This window comes from Talaromyces proteolyticus, assembly GCF_021365285.1.
Source record: "Talaromyces proteolyticus strain PMI_201 chromosome Unknown BGW36scaffold_5, whole genome shotgun sequence".
In the NCBI taxonomy this organism is placed as follows: Eukaryota; Fungi; Ascomycota; class Eurotiomycetes; order Eurotiales; family Trichocomaceae; genus Talaromyces; species Talaromyces proteolyticus.
The window spans coordinates 725,897-738,943 of record NW_025764281.1 but is presented as its reverse complement, the minus strand read 5'-3'; the positions used below and the strand labels follow the sequence as shown (position 1 = coordinate 738,943).

General features: G+C 48.8%; 6 protein-coding genes across 6 annotated transcripts; 3 read left to right on the top strand and 3 right to left on the bottom strand.

Annotated features, from left to right (window-relative positions):
• Positions 1 to 416: 416 nt before the first annotated feature.
• Positions 417 to 2,416, top strand: BGW36DRAFT_406474 (fungal-specific transcription factor domain-containing protein; the record flags this gene model as incomplete). The annotated part of the gene is made up of 2 exons (XM_046219002.1): positions 417 to 467; positions 524 to 2,416. The coding sequence occupies exon 2, from the start codon at positions 539 to 541 to the stop codon at positions 2,414 to 2,416; it is 1,878 nt and encodes a 625-aa protein (XP_046072975.1). The 5' UTR covers positions 417 to 467; positions 524 to 538.
• Positions 2,417 to 3,016: 600 nt separating this feature from the next.
• Positions 3,017 to 3,889, bottom strand: BGW36DRAFT_294736 (thioredoxin-like protein; the record flags this gene model as incomplete). Its single annotated transcript, XM_046211123.1, has 3 exons — positions 3,017 to 3,238; positions 3,331 to 3,773; positions 3,850 to 3,889. 3 exons carry the CDS (start codon positions 3,887 to 3,889, stop codon positions 3,017 to 3,019), a joined length of 705 nt encoding a protein of 234 aa, XP_046072974.1.
• A 1,489-nt stretch (positions 3,890 to 5,378) lies between these two features.
• BGW36DRAFT_358045 (putative DUF6 domain protein) lies at positions 5,379 to 6,805 on the top strand (the record flags this gene model as incomplete). The annotated part of the gene is made up of 3 exons (XM_046213929.1): positions 5,379 to 5,689; positions 5,760 to 6,493; positions 6,546 to 6,805. The coding sequence occupies 3 exons, from the start codon at positions 5,379 to 5,381 to the stop codon at positions 6,803 to 6,805; spliced, it is 1,305 nt and encodes a 434-aa protein (XP_046072973.1).
• Positions 6,806 to 7,199: 394 nt separating this feature from the next.
• Positions 7,200 to 9,060, top strand: BGW36DRAFT_376241 (putative Arp2/3 complex subunit). The gene is made up of 8 exons (XM_046215859.1): positions 7,200 to 7,354; positions 7,421 to 7,467; positions 7,526 to 7,672; positions 7,725 to 7,845; positions 7,896 to 8,000; positions 8,063 to 8,628; positions 8,684 to 8,761; positions 8,819 to 9,060. Exons 1-8 carry the CDS (start codon positions 7,336 to 7,338, stop codon positions 8,906 to 8,908), a joined length of 1,173 nt encoding a protein of 390 aa, XP_046072972.1. The 5' UTR covers positions 7,200 to 7,335; the 3' UTR covers positions 8,909 to 9,060.
• Positions 9,061 to 10,447, bottom strand: BGW36DRAFT_339662 (6-phosphogluconate dehydrogenase family protein). The gene is made up of 4 exons (XM_046213044.1): positions 10,261 to 10,447; positions 10,021 to 10,209; positions 9,478 to 9,953; positions 9,061 to 9,404 (listed from the first exon to the last, which is right to left on the bottom strand). Exons 1-4 carry the CDS (start codon positions 10,282 to 10,284, stop codon positions 9,140 to 9,142), a joined length of 954 nt encoding a protein of 317 aa, XP_046072971.1. The 5' UTR covers positions 10,285 to 10,447; the 3' UTR covers positions 9,061 to 9,139.
• Positions 10,448 to 10,901: 454 nt separating this feature from the next.
• On the bottom strand, positions 10,902 to 12,501 carry BGW36DRAFT_358042 (putative bZIP transcription factor; the record flags this gene model as incomplete). Its single annotated transcript, XM_046213928.1, has 2 exons — positions 10,902 to 11,938; positions 11,988 to 12,501. 2 exons carry the CDS (start codon positions 12,499 to 12,501, stop codon positions 10,902 to 10,904), a joined length of 1,551 nt encoding a protein of 516 aa, XP_046072970.1.
• Between the last annotated feature and the right edge of the window lie 546 nt (positions 12,502 to 13,047).

Sequence of the window (13,047 nt, the reverse complement as noted above, 5' to 3'; positions counted from 1 at the left end):
ACAACTGATAAGATGAGATATCATCGGACAAAGCCGAAGAGATAATCGATCTTATCGCAACCATCCCATTGGTAGACCACAGCTATCCACTAGGCATTGTACTGAATCCACGATGTGGCTTACCTTTATAACCTACAGTGAAAGTCACGTCAAAGTCATGTAGTCGCAAATGCATTCGTCACTGCCTCCGGGCCGAAGGCTTGCGAAAGGAGCGACCGCATGTCTAAGGTAGGTCCCATAGAGGTGACGGAATATTGTTCGTAGGGTGCAAGGATAATTCGAGGTTAACTAGACTCGTAGATGTCGTCGGAGAAAGCAGAAGGTAGCCATGGTGTTTGCCCTCGGCCTACAATGTTGTTGCTGACAATGTGGTGAACACGCAGTGTGATCTGCGGCATCCGAGTTGCTCCAACTGCGAAGGCGCAGGCTCCCCGTGCCTGACATATCACTCAAGGAATCACGCCGAGGTAAGTGTATCGAATACTAACTGCAATCTTACCGCACGTAACTGACATGTTGGGAGGTTCCTCGTAACTACATGTCGGAGCTAGAGGCAGAGGTTGAGAAGTTGACGCGGGAGAACCTAGAACTGAGAGCACGAGCCCAGTCCGCTTCCATCAATGGTGAAATTACTATTCCACGTGAACAATCCTCCCCAGGAAGCGTTGGTCCCGGCGCCCATCCAACAGGAAGTCCAGCCACGTCTGATACAAGACCGAACCACGTGCAAGACTTGGTGAGGAGCGTCAGGGATGTTGTTGTTGAGCCGTCAAGACAGCCACAATTCTTAGGACAGAGCGGCGGCATCACCCTTGCCAGATTGGTCATATCAGCAATCCGCGTCGACGCCTTGCCCTCTCCCTTGCTTACTGAGCCACACTCGTATAACCCTTCTTCGTCTTCAATGGCAGTCGAGGCTTCTCTTCCACCGCGCCATGCCGCAGACCACCTGGTTGATGTCTACTTCCAGTACCACACACCCCATTTACCTATTGTGGAACGTTCAAGGGTCGAGAAGGCTGTTGAGAGCGCATACCAGGCCATGAGTGGCCGGGAGCTCCCGGACCGGGCTGTAGAAAGGGACGTTTTCATGTGTTTTATGATCCTCGCCATCGCCCTCTGCGACGTCTCAAACCCATCCGGAGGTCGACCAAGCCAGAGTGAGGGATGCTTTAGATCGGCCATCGGTTGGTACGAAAAGGTCGTCGTGAGCTCGAAAAGTGATATCGAGACACTCCGCACTATCCTTCTATTGGCTCAATTCATTGCATTGTGCCCTTCTCGGGGAAGTCTATGGCATTTGACAGGTATCGCTTTACGCTTATGCATCGACATAGGTTTGCATTGGGAAAGCGAAGATCATGCTATGTATACGGATCCAGCCATATTATACGATCGCCGACGTCTATGGTACTCTACATACCAATTTGACCGTATCTTATGCATCACGCTCGGTCGCCCCTTTGGTATCATTGACGAAAGCATACGTGTGCCACTTCCAAACCCATGGGCTGTTTATCGAGGAACCTCTAGCAGCGAATCCGCCAAATTCGATATACATAGCCAACGAGCTCATAACCACCTGTTTATCTTATCAAAGCTTGAGTCTGAGATCAAACATGTGCAGCACAGCCAAACCTGGGCTCCAAAAATAGCCTACCCCAGGGCAAACTATGGAGCCTGGGTTGAGGATATCCAACCCCGCCTTGAAGAATGGTACGCTACTATTCCGCAGACGAGCAAGGCTTATCCATCATCCATATTCGCATATCAGGCGTACTGGGATTATGTCTATAATAATGCAATTCTCCTGTTGTACCGGCCTAATTATACAGGATCACAAACATCCCCGGAAGCAACAGTCCTCTCTTTTAATGCCTCTTGTCAGCTGATTGGAAGTATCAAAACCCTACAGCGAGAAGGGAAGGTTGATATACTATGGAAATCGGCCTATCATCTCTTCATGGCCGGCCTGGGAGTTATATATAGCCTTTGGCAGTCGAAAGAAGTACGAGACCGGAATCCTATCGGGAGTAGTATTTCCACATTACAATCCTGCGCCTCGACACTCTCTGCAATGGCTGAGAGCTTCCCAGGAGTTGCAGGTTGCCGTGATGCCTTCGATACTCTATCATCAGCAACAGTCGGCTGGCTAGTTGATGATAACACTGTAGAACTACATTATGGCCGTCAAGAGTTCGAGAAACAAGCGGAGGACCTCTTGCAGCAGCTTCAGCCATCTCGCGGAGCAAATGACAATAATGGAATGGACATGCCAGGCATGCTGTCGGCCGATACCTTTTTTTTTAGCGAGATGCTCAGCAGTGCTGCTCAATGGCCTGATCACGAGGGCAGCGGGTTTGGTGACATAGGCTTTGACCCTATGATAAGAGGAGCGTCTCGTATATTCTTGTAATACTTTTCTAGGCTAGAAAACCGAGCCAATGAATAGTTGTGGCTCTAACGACATTTTCTCTCGAAGTAATCTACAACCTTTGCCGAATTAGACCTCTCTTCCGTTTTTGCTCATTTTGACCAGCCTTGGTTTGCTCAATTCTGGCCTAGCTTTGCTCAAGCTGATTTACTACGCCCACGAAAATCTTAACGGGAATAAGACTATTAAGAATAGTCGTGAGATATACAAAATAGAGATGGGGTGAATTAGGTAGTTAAATCACTGCTGGAGGTTCATCGTCGATCACTGATGCCCCTTTTATGGTAGACTTGTTGTTAAGCCCTCCAAAATTGTTTTCATTTCTATAGTAAAAGGCCAGACTAGCCGCTACTGGACACTCCGTAAGTAGTACTGCGCATCCAACGCTGTATGAGAACCATTTATTAGGTTAACTACATATATACCTTGCGCGGACTACCTGCTGCTGGCTACCTTCCTCCAGCTTGCTACCACAGTTCTAGAGAAATCACAAGCCGGTAAACGCTGGTCATGCCTTGACCATCGCACTGACTCCGCAGAATTGCCTCTGTCAAGGCAAACAAGAAGGATCCGATCCTTGAATCATGCCAAAGCACGAGCCTTGGCTCGTCGATCACGCATCTCGGCCGCACAACCATCTCTGTTATAGATACCATTTACAGACGGATGCTTCATGGTGACCTGAGCCCACGCATAGAATTTTGGCGCCTTTTCGTCCAGGCCAGCTACCATGGTTTTTGGCAGTGGTGCATTTTCGGTGTCAGGCAGCGTGAAAATACGGAGGATAAAAGAAGCGGTCAGAACCTGCAAGCCATCTCAACCATTCCGAATCTCGGGTGCCTTGGGGGGGAAAAAAACTCAAGCAAGAAGCTTCAAAAGGGGTTTAGAGTAATTACCTCGGCCATGGTCAGCTTGTCGCTGCCACCAAAGAACGGATCCGCGTCTTGCAGGAGTGGCTCGACCTCTTTGACAACGGCATCAACATAGCGCTTGCCGAGCTCCTCGGCATCTTCATCTGTTTTGGCTTCAATGGCCCGGTAGTAGTAGACGTTGGCCTTTGAAAAGTACGTTTCGACAAAGTAAGCGATTCTCTGGCGCATTAGGGCTCCTGGCACTTCCCCAGTGCGCGGAATTAAGTGTGTCGATGCGACTGAGTCGGCGAGAAACTGCGCGATGATAGCCGACTCGAAAACGATGTGGTCGCCATATGTCATAGTGGGAACCATTCCACGAGGATTGATCTTGAGATACTCAGGCGTCCTCGGCTTGCTGTAGTCAATGATCACTTCTTCGAATGGTAGACCCAGCTCCGCCAGCGCAATATGAGCACGGTGTGCCCCTGAGAGTCTTTGTTAGCATTTTGCAGCAGAACCATGGCCATATGCTCAAGTTCAAGCTTGATTTGGAGAACATACATGGGCAGTTTCGATTGGTATAAAGTTTAATTGACGCCATAGTAGCCATGGCTTATTTTCTTGTAAAGCAGAATCTCAAATTCATGTTCAAAGTCTCATTTCTCTTAATTACTTAAGTATATCAGCTACTCCTGCCCGTCAGTTGAGCTAGGCTCGAATTCTAGAGTTGCAAGTCTAGGACTACATCGCTTTTCTCCGAAAAAAGTTATTGGCTGTGTGCTTGGCAGCGCTAATCAGCACATCATCCCCAAATCTCCATCGGCATTTTCCGATCAGGCTATCTATCTCATTACCATGTGAGGGGAAGGTTAATTGCGTAGGCCTTATTTATCAGGTATCGATATCTTAACAGGCTGCTTGCACCAAAATGATACACTATACATACGCATGAAGAAGGATATCTCCTAGAATATCAGAGCTTACAAATTAATTGACCACATTCTTCTTCAACCCTCCTACTACTATAACATTATGTTGTTGATGGAATAAATAGCTTCTGGGGCTAGCGAAGACCGATCTTATTAGTAGTCTATCTCTTTAGCAATGCTTCGTAGAGACCAAGCATGTCATTTTAAAGCCTGATAAATCTACGTAATTTTGAAGTGGGTGCCTTATATGAGCTTTAATTGGCTAGGATTTTACAATGGCCAATCAAGGTTGAATATATGTTCTGAATGACATCCATTAACTGAAAATAGCTAGATCCAAATCACGTGCGTATTTTTTCACGTTTTTACCTACTATAAAGGGTATAGTGTCATCCAAATATTGTTAGTAACATGGGGTCTGACGCAGGCCCCCAAAAATTTGTGTCATGTTGGAAGTGGGTCCTGACAATACCGAACACTAGTCAAATCCAAAAGCGGCCAGAGGACATTGGGGAAAGGCATGATCCCTTTGCTGTTCAAGATTTATACTTCGTTGCAATCAATATTTACTCCGGCACCTTTCTCTGAATAAAGCTGTTCCGACTCCGTGGAAGCGGTGTGTTGTCCTTCTTCTGTTTCCTGGTACTGGGACAATCGGCCCTTGCTCCACTGGTCACCCCGGAGGTACAATACGTGAGCGTGCAGTGTACTCGTGGCCAAATCACGGATTATTATCGTACTACTTTGGCGCCCAGAAACACCCACCCCACACTAAGTTTGTTGCTAGACACACCTTCGCTTTCTCATTGGCATTGCTCGTGCTGTGTACGGATGATATCGCTAATCAGTCGTCGGTTTCTTTCTCTCAACCTAGCCCTGTCAGCAGTGAGGCTGTTATCGTCATCCGTTAGCCCCATTCCTTCGGATTCGGACTCGACATAGCACCAAATAAAAAAACCGGCCAACTATCGTCGTGGCCTTATCTCGCTCCTTTCGACTATCTCTTAGATTTCTCGACATTCCTTTCCAACCGCCGTTGTGGCTTCGTCTGTAGAAGACCCACGCCCGTCCAGGCCCAATGACGCGGCCGACGATTACGATAAGCAATTCGACCCCCAAGATCACCACGACCCTGAATCCGAGGACGAGGATACCGAAGACATGCCTTTTCGATCACCATTTCATGCGGCAGAGGGGCAGTCAAACCAGCCGTTATTGAAGGAGGATGGTCGGGGCCGCGAATCGAATACCTTCTCGGAGGCGCTCAATGGCCATCCAAGCCGGCCGCCTAATTCTCGCCGGTCGACCTTTCGTAGTCGAACACCAGATATAGACGAAAAGAACTTGACTCGCAGGAAATATTTATTGGCATCTGGTTTCTTGCTTCTCAGTTTGATCAGTTTTGTCGTCCAGACAGAGACCGCCGTGTACATTCAACATGAACTGCACTGGAACAAGCCATATTGCATGTTGTGAGTGCAGCCTTTTCTCATTATTTCTTCTGGTATATTTCTTGCGACATTTCTTTTAAACATCGTCCAGGTATTTGACCCACGGTTCCTGGTCTCTGCTGTGGCCCATACAGCTCCTTATTCTCCGCATACAGAAACGCAAATTATCCTGGGACGCATTCTGGCGACGACATGTCTTCCTCCTACGAACAACCGCTCAAATGGTCGAGAGACAGGATCTCCATTTGAGTAGCCGGGATGACCACCGCTCACCTGTGCCCTACATGCTGAAGACGATTGCTTTCATTACAAGTGCCCTAACTATCGCCGGTGGCTCCTGGTATGTTGCAGTCAATTTGACTACAGCAAGCGATTTAACCGCCATATACAACTGCTCTGCTTTCTTTGCCTACGCCTTTTCGGTTCCTCTCTTAAACGATAAACTACGTTTTGATAAAATATTTTCGGTCGTTGTAGCCATTGTCGGCGTGCTCGTGGTTGCTTATGGTGACTCCGGCCCGGGGGAGGGTGAGAGCAAGGGAAGTGCCAACAATCGTATGCTCGGAAACATCATCATTGGCATTGGTAGTGTCCTGTATGGATTGTACGAAGTTTTGTATAAAAAGTTGGCGTGTCCTCCAGAAGGCACGAGTCCAGGACGAAGTACGATATTCGCAAATCTTGTGGGGAGTATGATTGGATCATTTACTTTACTTGTTCTATGGTTTCCGTTGCCAATCCTGCACTGGCTGGGTCTAGAGACATTCGAATGGCCTCGAGGTGAGGCAGCATGGATGCTTTGCATTTCTGTACTTGCCAATGCCAGTAAGTTGTTCTCCTTTGTTGTTTCTTGGACAATAAGCTGACCATTGCCTAGCCTTTTCTGGCTCGTTCCTGGTGCTTATCTCGCTGACGTCGCCTGTTCTGTCGTCTGTCGCCGCGCTATTGACTATTTTCCTCGTGGCCATTGTTGACTGGATGGTAACCGGTAAGCCCTTGTCGGCCGCGGCCATCTGGGGTGGCATTCTCATCATCGCTGCCTTTTTGCTCCTGAGCTTCAGCACATACCGGGAGCTCGACGAAGAACGAAAGCGACGGCTGGCCGACGAAGGGCCAGATTCGGACAGTGACGAATAAAGCATTGGCTGCGTCATCAGTTGCAAATGCATGGTCTGGAGTTTTCTGTGTTTTTGTTACCTGTTTACAAACAATGCGGCGGCTGTGTATATGTATTTCAGCATATTGCATTCCGGGCTATTGGGTCTTTCAGCTCAAGAGATTTGAAGCTGGGCGGAGTATTTTTATTCGATTGTATATAGCAGTATCTATTTATGCCAGTAGGCACTCACTATTTGCAATCAAATCTATCACAACTACCATCAGATTCTTTTACACCAGTATATATATACATATATCAACTGATATATATGAGGCAGATGTATGAGGATGCCTGGACTGTGGAGTAGCCCTAAGCCCGATTAGGCGGGCGCATCGTCGTCACTGCGGCGGACAGCCAGGTTGACAGCCAAACAGCTCAGCCCCCGCCAACGACAAAACCCCAGGGGAACATTGAAGCAAGCATCAACTCGCCGCCTCGTTCAGCCATTCTCCCTGGAGGGACCCTCACCGCGAGCTCTACTTCACTCACACCCCCCAATTCACCCACCATGGCCGACGCCCCCATTGGTAAGTTGGTCTTCTGAGCATCCCGCACCCGCCAAACAACACAGCTAACCGACACCCACCATGCAGTTCTCGATGGAGGTACCGGTTTCCTCAAGGTTGGATATGCGGCGCAGGTATTATCATTCATTATGCAGACATCCCCATTGATTAGGCTTGCTGAGCCGCTGTTAGAATTTCCCCGAGCACCAGTTTCCAAGCATAGTGGGACGACCCATCCTTCGATCAGAGGAACAAGGCGAGAGCGATATCGTCCTCAAGGATATTATGTGCGGAGATGAAGCCGCCGCTGCGAGATCAATGCTTCAGATTAGCTATCCGGTACGTGCGGGGACTCAGGGCACGAGGTTCCTTGGTGCTAATTGTCTTGCAGATGGAGAATGGTATCGTCAAGAAGTGGGATGACATGCAACACCTTTGGAATTACACATTTTTCGATAAGATGAACATCGACCCTACAGGACGAAAGATTCTTTTGACAGAGCCCCCGATGAGTACGTAATAGAGAATGTTGGGGGATTTCTTGTTTGCTGATAATCGCCAGACCCCCTCAGGAACAGACAGAAAATGGCCGAGGTCATGCTGGAGGACTATAACTTCGGTGGCGTCTACGTCGCGATCCAGGCGGTGCTGGCTTTATATGCGCAGGGTAAGGCTGTCAATCGCAATTGAAGCAGCGGATTTGTTTGTTTATTGACTTTGTTATTCCAGGACTTAGCAGCGGTGTTGTGGTCGACTCTGGCGATGGTGTCACTCACGTTGTTCCCGTCTTCGAATCGACTGTTCTCAACCATCATATCCGTCGCTTGGATGTCGCCGGTCGCGACGTCACAAGAAACCTGATTGCGCTTCTGCTCCGACGTGGATATGCCTTGAACCGTACGGCAGATTTTGAAACCGTGCGTCAAATAAAGGAGAAGCTGTGCTATGTTTCATACGACTTGGAACTCGACCAACGACTGTCAGAAGACACGACAGTACTCGTTGAGTCCTACACCTTGCCAGACGGACGTGTTATTCGAGTCGGCAGCGAACGTTTCGAGGCCCCAGAATGTCTCTTCCAGCCTCATCTAGTCGACGTCGACCAGGACGGTCTTGCGGAGCTTGTCTTCAACACGATCCAGGGAACAGATCTCGACGTTCGTGGCAGTCTTTACAAAGCTATTGTTCTCAGCGGTGGAAGCTCCATGTATCCCGGCTTGCCATCTCGTCTAGAGAAGGAAATTAAACAACTGTGGTTGACCAAGGTGCTGCAAGGAAACCCGGAACGACTGAACGTGAGTTCCCATTTGCACCGAGCCCATGAAATATCTACTAAGTGTATGTCTACAGAAATTCAAGGTCCGTATCGAGGATCCACCACGACGAAGGCACATGGTTTTCCTCGGTGGTGCTGTGCTGGCCAACTTGGTGAGTTTCACCTCCTTTCAATATATTTATTGCTGCCCTTTTCTGACAACCTGCTAGATCGCCGACAAGGAAGATATGTGGGTAAGCAAAGCCGAATGGGAAGAGCAAGGTATCCGGGCTCTGGACAAATTAGGTCCACGATCATAAAACGGTTCATTTATTCTTTCCATTTTCCTGTTTATAGCGTAGGTTCAATGGATAACTAGTGCAAGAAGATACTGATACTCTGATACTCATTTATCGGAAAGTTCGTATAGATGAAGTAGTGCAAACAACAACAAACCATTAAATCGATGACTTGATAAGTACATACATACATAGACGCGAAAATCATTCTATATCTAGAACAGTATTTATGATCATTTTTGGACGCTGGGTTTATTTCCCACCCTGTCGACTCTTCTCATTCCAAAATGCCAACCCGGCTTTTTGCCTGAGGATTCCGTACATAGATGAACTATCCAAACACTCTCCACCAAACTCCCTCGCTGCAGACATATTCTCCTTTGCAAGTTCGACAGAGGGCAGATCGACGCCCTTTTCCTTGGCAATGTTCAACGCATGAGCAGCATCTTTAATAGAAAGCGAGACACCAAAGCCAGGACGCGTGTCAAGCGGAGGCGCATACGCACCCGTCGTCAACCTATAATCCGAATCAGCACCACTTAACCTTCTCTCACAACCATACAAAACAAAACAAAAAGGGACAAACAAACCGTTTCGAATACCCCCCTGCAATCGGCCCAAACGCCTCCGTAATCAACTCCTCCATCGTATCCGTGCCCAACCCCGTCTTCTCCGCAAACACCTGCGCCTCGCCCACTGTCTCCATCAGCGAGACGGTGACAATATTCCCCGCAATTTTCAGCAGCGACGACCGCGATGGGTCTCCGCCGCAGTCGATCACCTTGCGGCCCATGATGTCTAGGATTAGTGGTTTTACGATATTCTCGCGTACATCCTCTGTGCTGCCGGCCAGCGCGAAGACGAGCTTGCCCGCCGTCGCAACGGGGTTTCCGCCAAAGACGGGCGCGCAGAGGAACGTGGCTTGGTGTGCCGAGAGCTGGGCTGAGAGGGATGTGATAGTGTTGGGGTGGACGGTGGAGCAGTCTATGAATATCTTCGAGGCGAGAGGCGTGCCTGAGTTGATTGTGTTTGTGATTAGAGATTCCAGCACCGAGTCGTTGGATACCTATTCGCCGTCAATATCCATTGATATTGGTAACTTTGTAGAAAGCTGGGAAATGGGAGGAGAATACCATTGTGAAGATGATTCCGGATTTCTTGACAACATCGCTAAACGACTTCTCGGGCATTCCACCGAGTTTCTGTAATGAGTCGCCTCGAGACAGCGTGCGGTTGGAGTAGACTAGTCCAAGAGCTTTCTTTGCAGCCAGATGACGCTGGAGATTGCTTGCCATGGCAAGGCCCATTGAACCGAGGCCATACTAAGAATATATTAGATATTGTTTGTTTTACACGTGAGTGTATAGACTTACCCAACCGATTTGTGTTGTTGCCATGGTTAAGAGTTCAGACCATGCAATGGGTAGATGACAGCAATGATCCGGTAATCAATGAATGTATACGGGTATATATATGTTAAAGACTGAGAATAGCGAGAAAGTCAGGTTTTATATTATTTGCAGATGTTTTATCAGCGCAATTGAATGTTGTGGTGATAGGTATTTGGTGGATAAGTTACGGCTGTATACAGCTCTTGCCGAACCGCGATATCGGCCGATACAGATAAGCGCGCTATCAAATATTCCAGCAACATCAATGATGCGAAAATGCCGATAAAATGATTAAACCAATTATCGAGTCCTTGATCTATGGCTATGTTTATGGGTATACCAAATATCAGCCTGAGAATTTCTAAACACATCAACTGTCTAGCGTCGAAATCTATTTACAAGAATTTATCCACCAAGTTCGGTTCGTACAAACATAACATGCAGAGTAAATAGGTCAGTGAAACAACTCTTCACTCGACGACATTTTACCCAACAAGAACTAATGTCGTACACCTAGACTCCCATTTTTATATAACCCCATAAAAGAAAATTAAACAAATCCCAACGCCAGTGGCTATTTATCGCTATAAAACTGACATTTCCTCCAAAGATCAAGATTAAGATCAATTTCTTCTTTCAGGCTTGATGTTTATAACGTCAACTAGTCCAGGATACGCCTCTGCAAACTCGGTACCGAGAGTCCAGTTCCTCAGATTGCGTACATGCCGCTCGAACACAGGGTTGATCAGCAATTCGTCCGAGTCGGTGTTGTGCAGTAGACAGTCCGTGGCTTCGTACGGCCAATTGCACGATATTGTTCGTGTGTAAGGCCCGAACCAGTTCTCGAAGGGGTAGTTGCGGTAGTTGTATACAAGCCGGTCTCGGACCTGCGGCCACAAGAGGTAATCGACCCAGGCGGGATGGGGTGTGAATAGTTGCGCGGGCCGTGGTGTGAGCCAGTCCGGCATGCGGTCGTAGTTCTGCTGCGTTGGATCCATCTGCCAGCGCATAAGCTGGAACATGATATATAGCGTGCCTACTTGCTCGGGTAGGGAGGATATGTCGGGGAACGCGCGCAGGATGTCGCTGAAGACTTTTGATATGGAGTATGAGTATGGACTGTCTTCGGCGGGATTCAGAAGGGACGACACGCTTGGATACGCCAGACGTTGGCGAGAGCCGTCTGATAGGTCGCGACGACGGTCATGAAGAAAGTCGAGAAAAATGGTGTCGAGCGCGCAGGTTGGTGGTACGTTACGAACTGGAATCATATATGCCAGAGGCTGGTCGGACGAGGTGGAAAGATCAATGGATGGGGGTTGGTCGGAGACTTGTAACGCTTCGGAAAATTTGTGGATATCGTCAATCTTAGGTATTTGGTTCGGATTGTCAACGAGGAAGTTCAAAATCAACTTTTCGCCTAGCATTTTATTGGGTTGACGCGGAGCCGGGGCTGGATTGACGAAGCTCGTGGGATCCAGTCTCTGCCACCCCCGAACAACGCCATGGTTCGCATAGGCACTCTCGGGGGTGGAATCTGAAGGATCTAGGGGGACAGATTCGACGCTTATAGGGGTGTCGTGGCTTCTATCGGTGAAGGGCGACGGATGTGTGGCTTCGACCTGCGCGGGCGAGACATTGGCTGATTTGTTCCCTGAGCCTGTCTTTTAGCAAATGCCAATTTCTAGGAGCAATTATTTTCGCCTTACCAGCTCTGTCTAGTAGCGGATGCAGTATGCCCATCACAGTCGACAGTCGCCGCCTGATATCTTCATTCTCAGCTAGAATCGTGTCCTTTTCTGCCACCAATTTCTGCAGGTCTTGATATGGCTGCTGCGACGAGAGATCGCGAACCCGCTGTTCCAGTGCTTCGATCTGCGCCTTTGTGCGCTCGCGAATTGCTCGCTGTGCCTGCCTGTCATTCGCGCGTTTTCTCGCCAGCTGCTCTGGTGTCAGATTGGCGACGCCTCGCAGTGTCGAATTGCTAGCAGCCTTGCGCTTTCTCCCGGCATGCGAAGTGGCGGCATCGTCGAATCCTCCACCATCTCCGGCGTCTGCTCCACCGGGCATCGACGCCGCGGGAGACGATGCGATATTGGGGTCGGGGTTGACACTAGAGTTGCCTGCTGCCAGCGGCACGACGAACGAAAAGGCCGACGCGGAGGATCTGGAGGAGAAGTCGCCGCCGTGAAGGCCAGAGTCATCATCGCCTGGCGCGTCCATCCCACCTCAATCTCATCCCTTTAGCACGCGCCTTCCATTTATCGCCTTGAGTCTGCGAGAGTGCATGCGTGACGTGGGTGTATCTCAGAAAGATGAAGAAAATTCCAGGGGGCCGGCTCAATTCTTACTCTGACTCTTACTTTTCGACCAGACTGCGAACAAGAAAGATGTCGATGCTTTTCTGTTTTCGGTCGGGCTTTGATTAGACTTTGGTGGAGATCCCTGCCTTCCCGGGCCAGCTCAACCGTGTTTGCTCCCAATAATCAGCAATACTATTATCCCAACGGCGGTTGTTGAGGGCGAAAACCCCACGATAAGAAAATAACTGTGGTAATAACCTCGAGCCAGATGCGAGGCTGACCAAGGAGCTGATTGGAGATATTAATACTGCAATGGATTGGTTATCAATACGATTCCTAGCTGCTGACGGCAGAAAATGGCGTCGTCTAGGCGTGAGGGACTCCAATCAAGCCCCTGTGGACAACAAGCATCAACTGATGGGTACATAACTCCTAGATAGGATATCGGTTCTACGTTGTAGAGGCT

What these genes read in the sequence shown, in the direction of transcription:
- BGW36DRAFT_339662 (XM_046213044.1), bottom strand. Translation starts at nt 10,284, where the DNA reads ATGGCAACAACACAAATCGGTTGG. An exon ending in CAACAACACAAATCGGTTGG is followed by an intron (nt 10,210 to 10,260) that starts GTAAGTCTATAC and finishes ATATATTCTTAG; the next exon opens with TATGGCCTCGGTTCAATGGG. An exon ending in CCGGAATCATCTTCACAATG is followed by an intron (nt 9,954 to 10,020) that starts GTATTCTCCTCC and finishes GACGGCGAATAG; the next exon opens with GTATCCAACGACTCGGTGCT.
- BGW36DRAFT_376241 (XM_046215859.1), top strand. An exon ending in AGGTTGGATATGCGGCGCAG is followed by an intron (nt 7,468 to 7,525) that starts GTATTATCATTC and finishes AGCCGCTGTTAG; the next exon opens with AATTTCCCCGAGCACCAGTT. An exon ending in TTTGACAGAGCCCCCGATGA is followed by an intron (nt 7,846 to 7,895) that starts GTACGTAATAGA and finishes GATAATCGCCAG; the next exon opens with ACCCCCTCAGGAACAGACAG.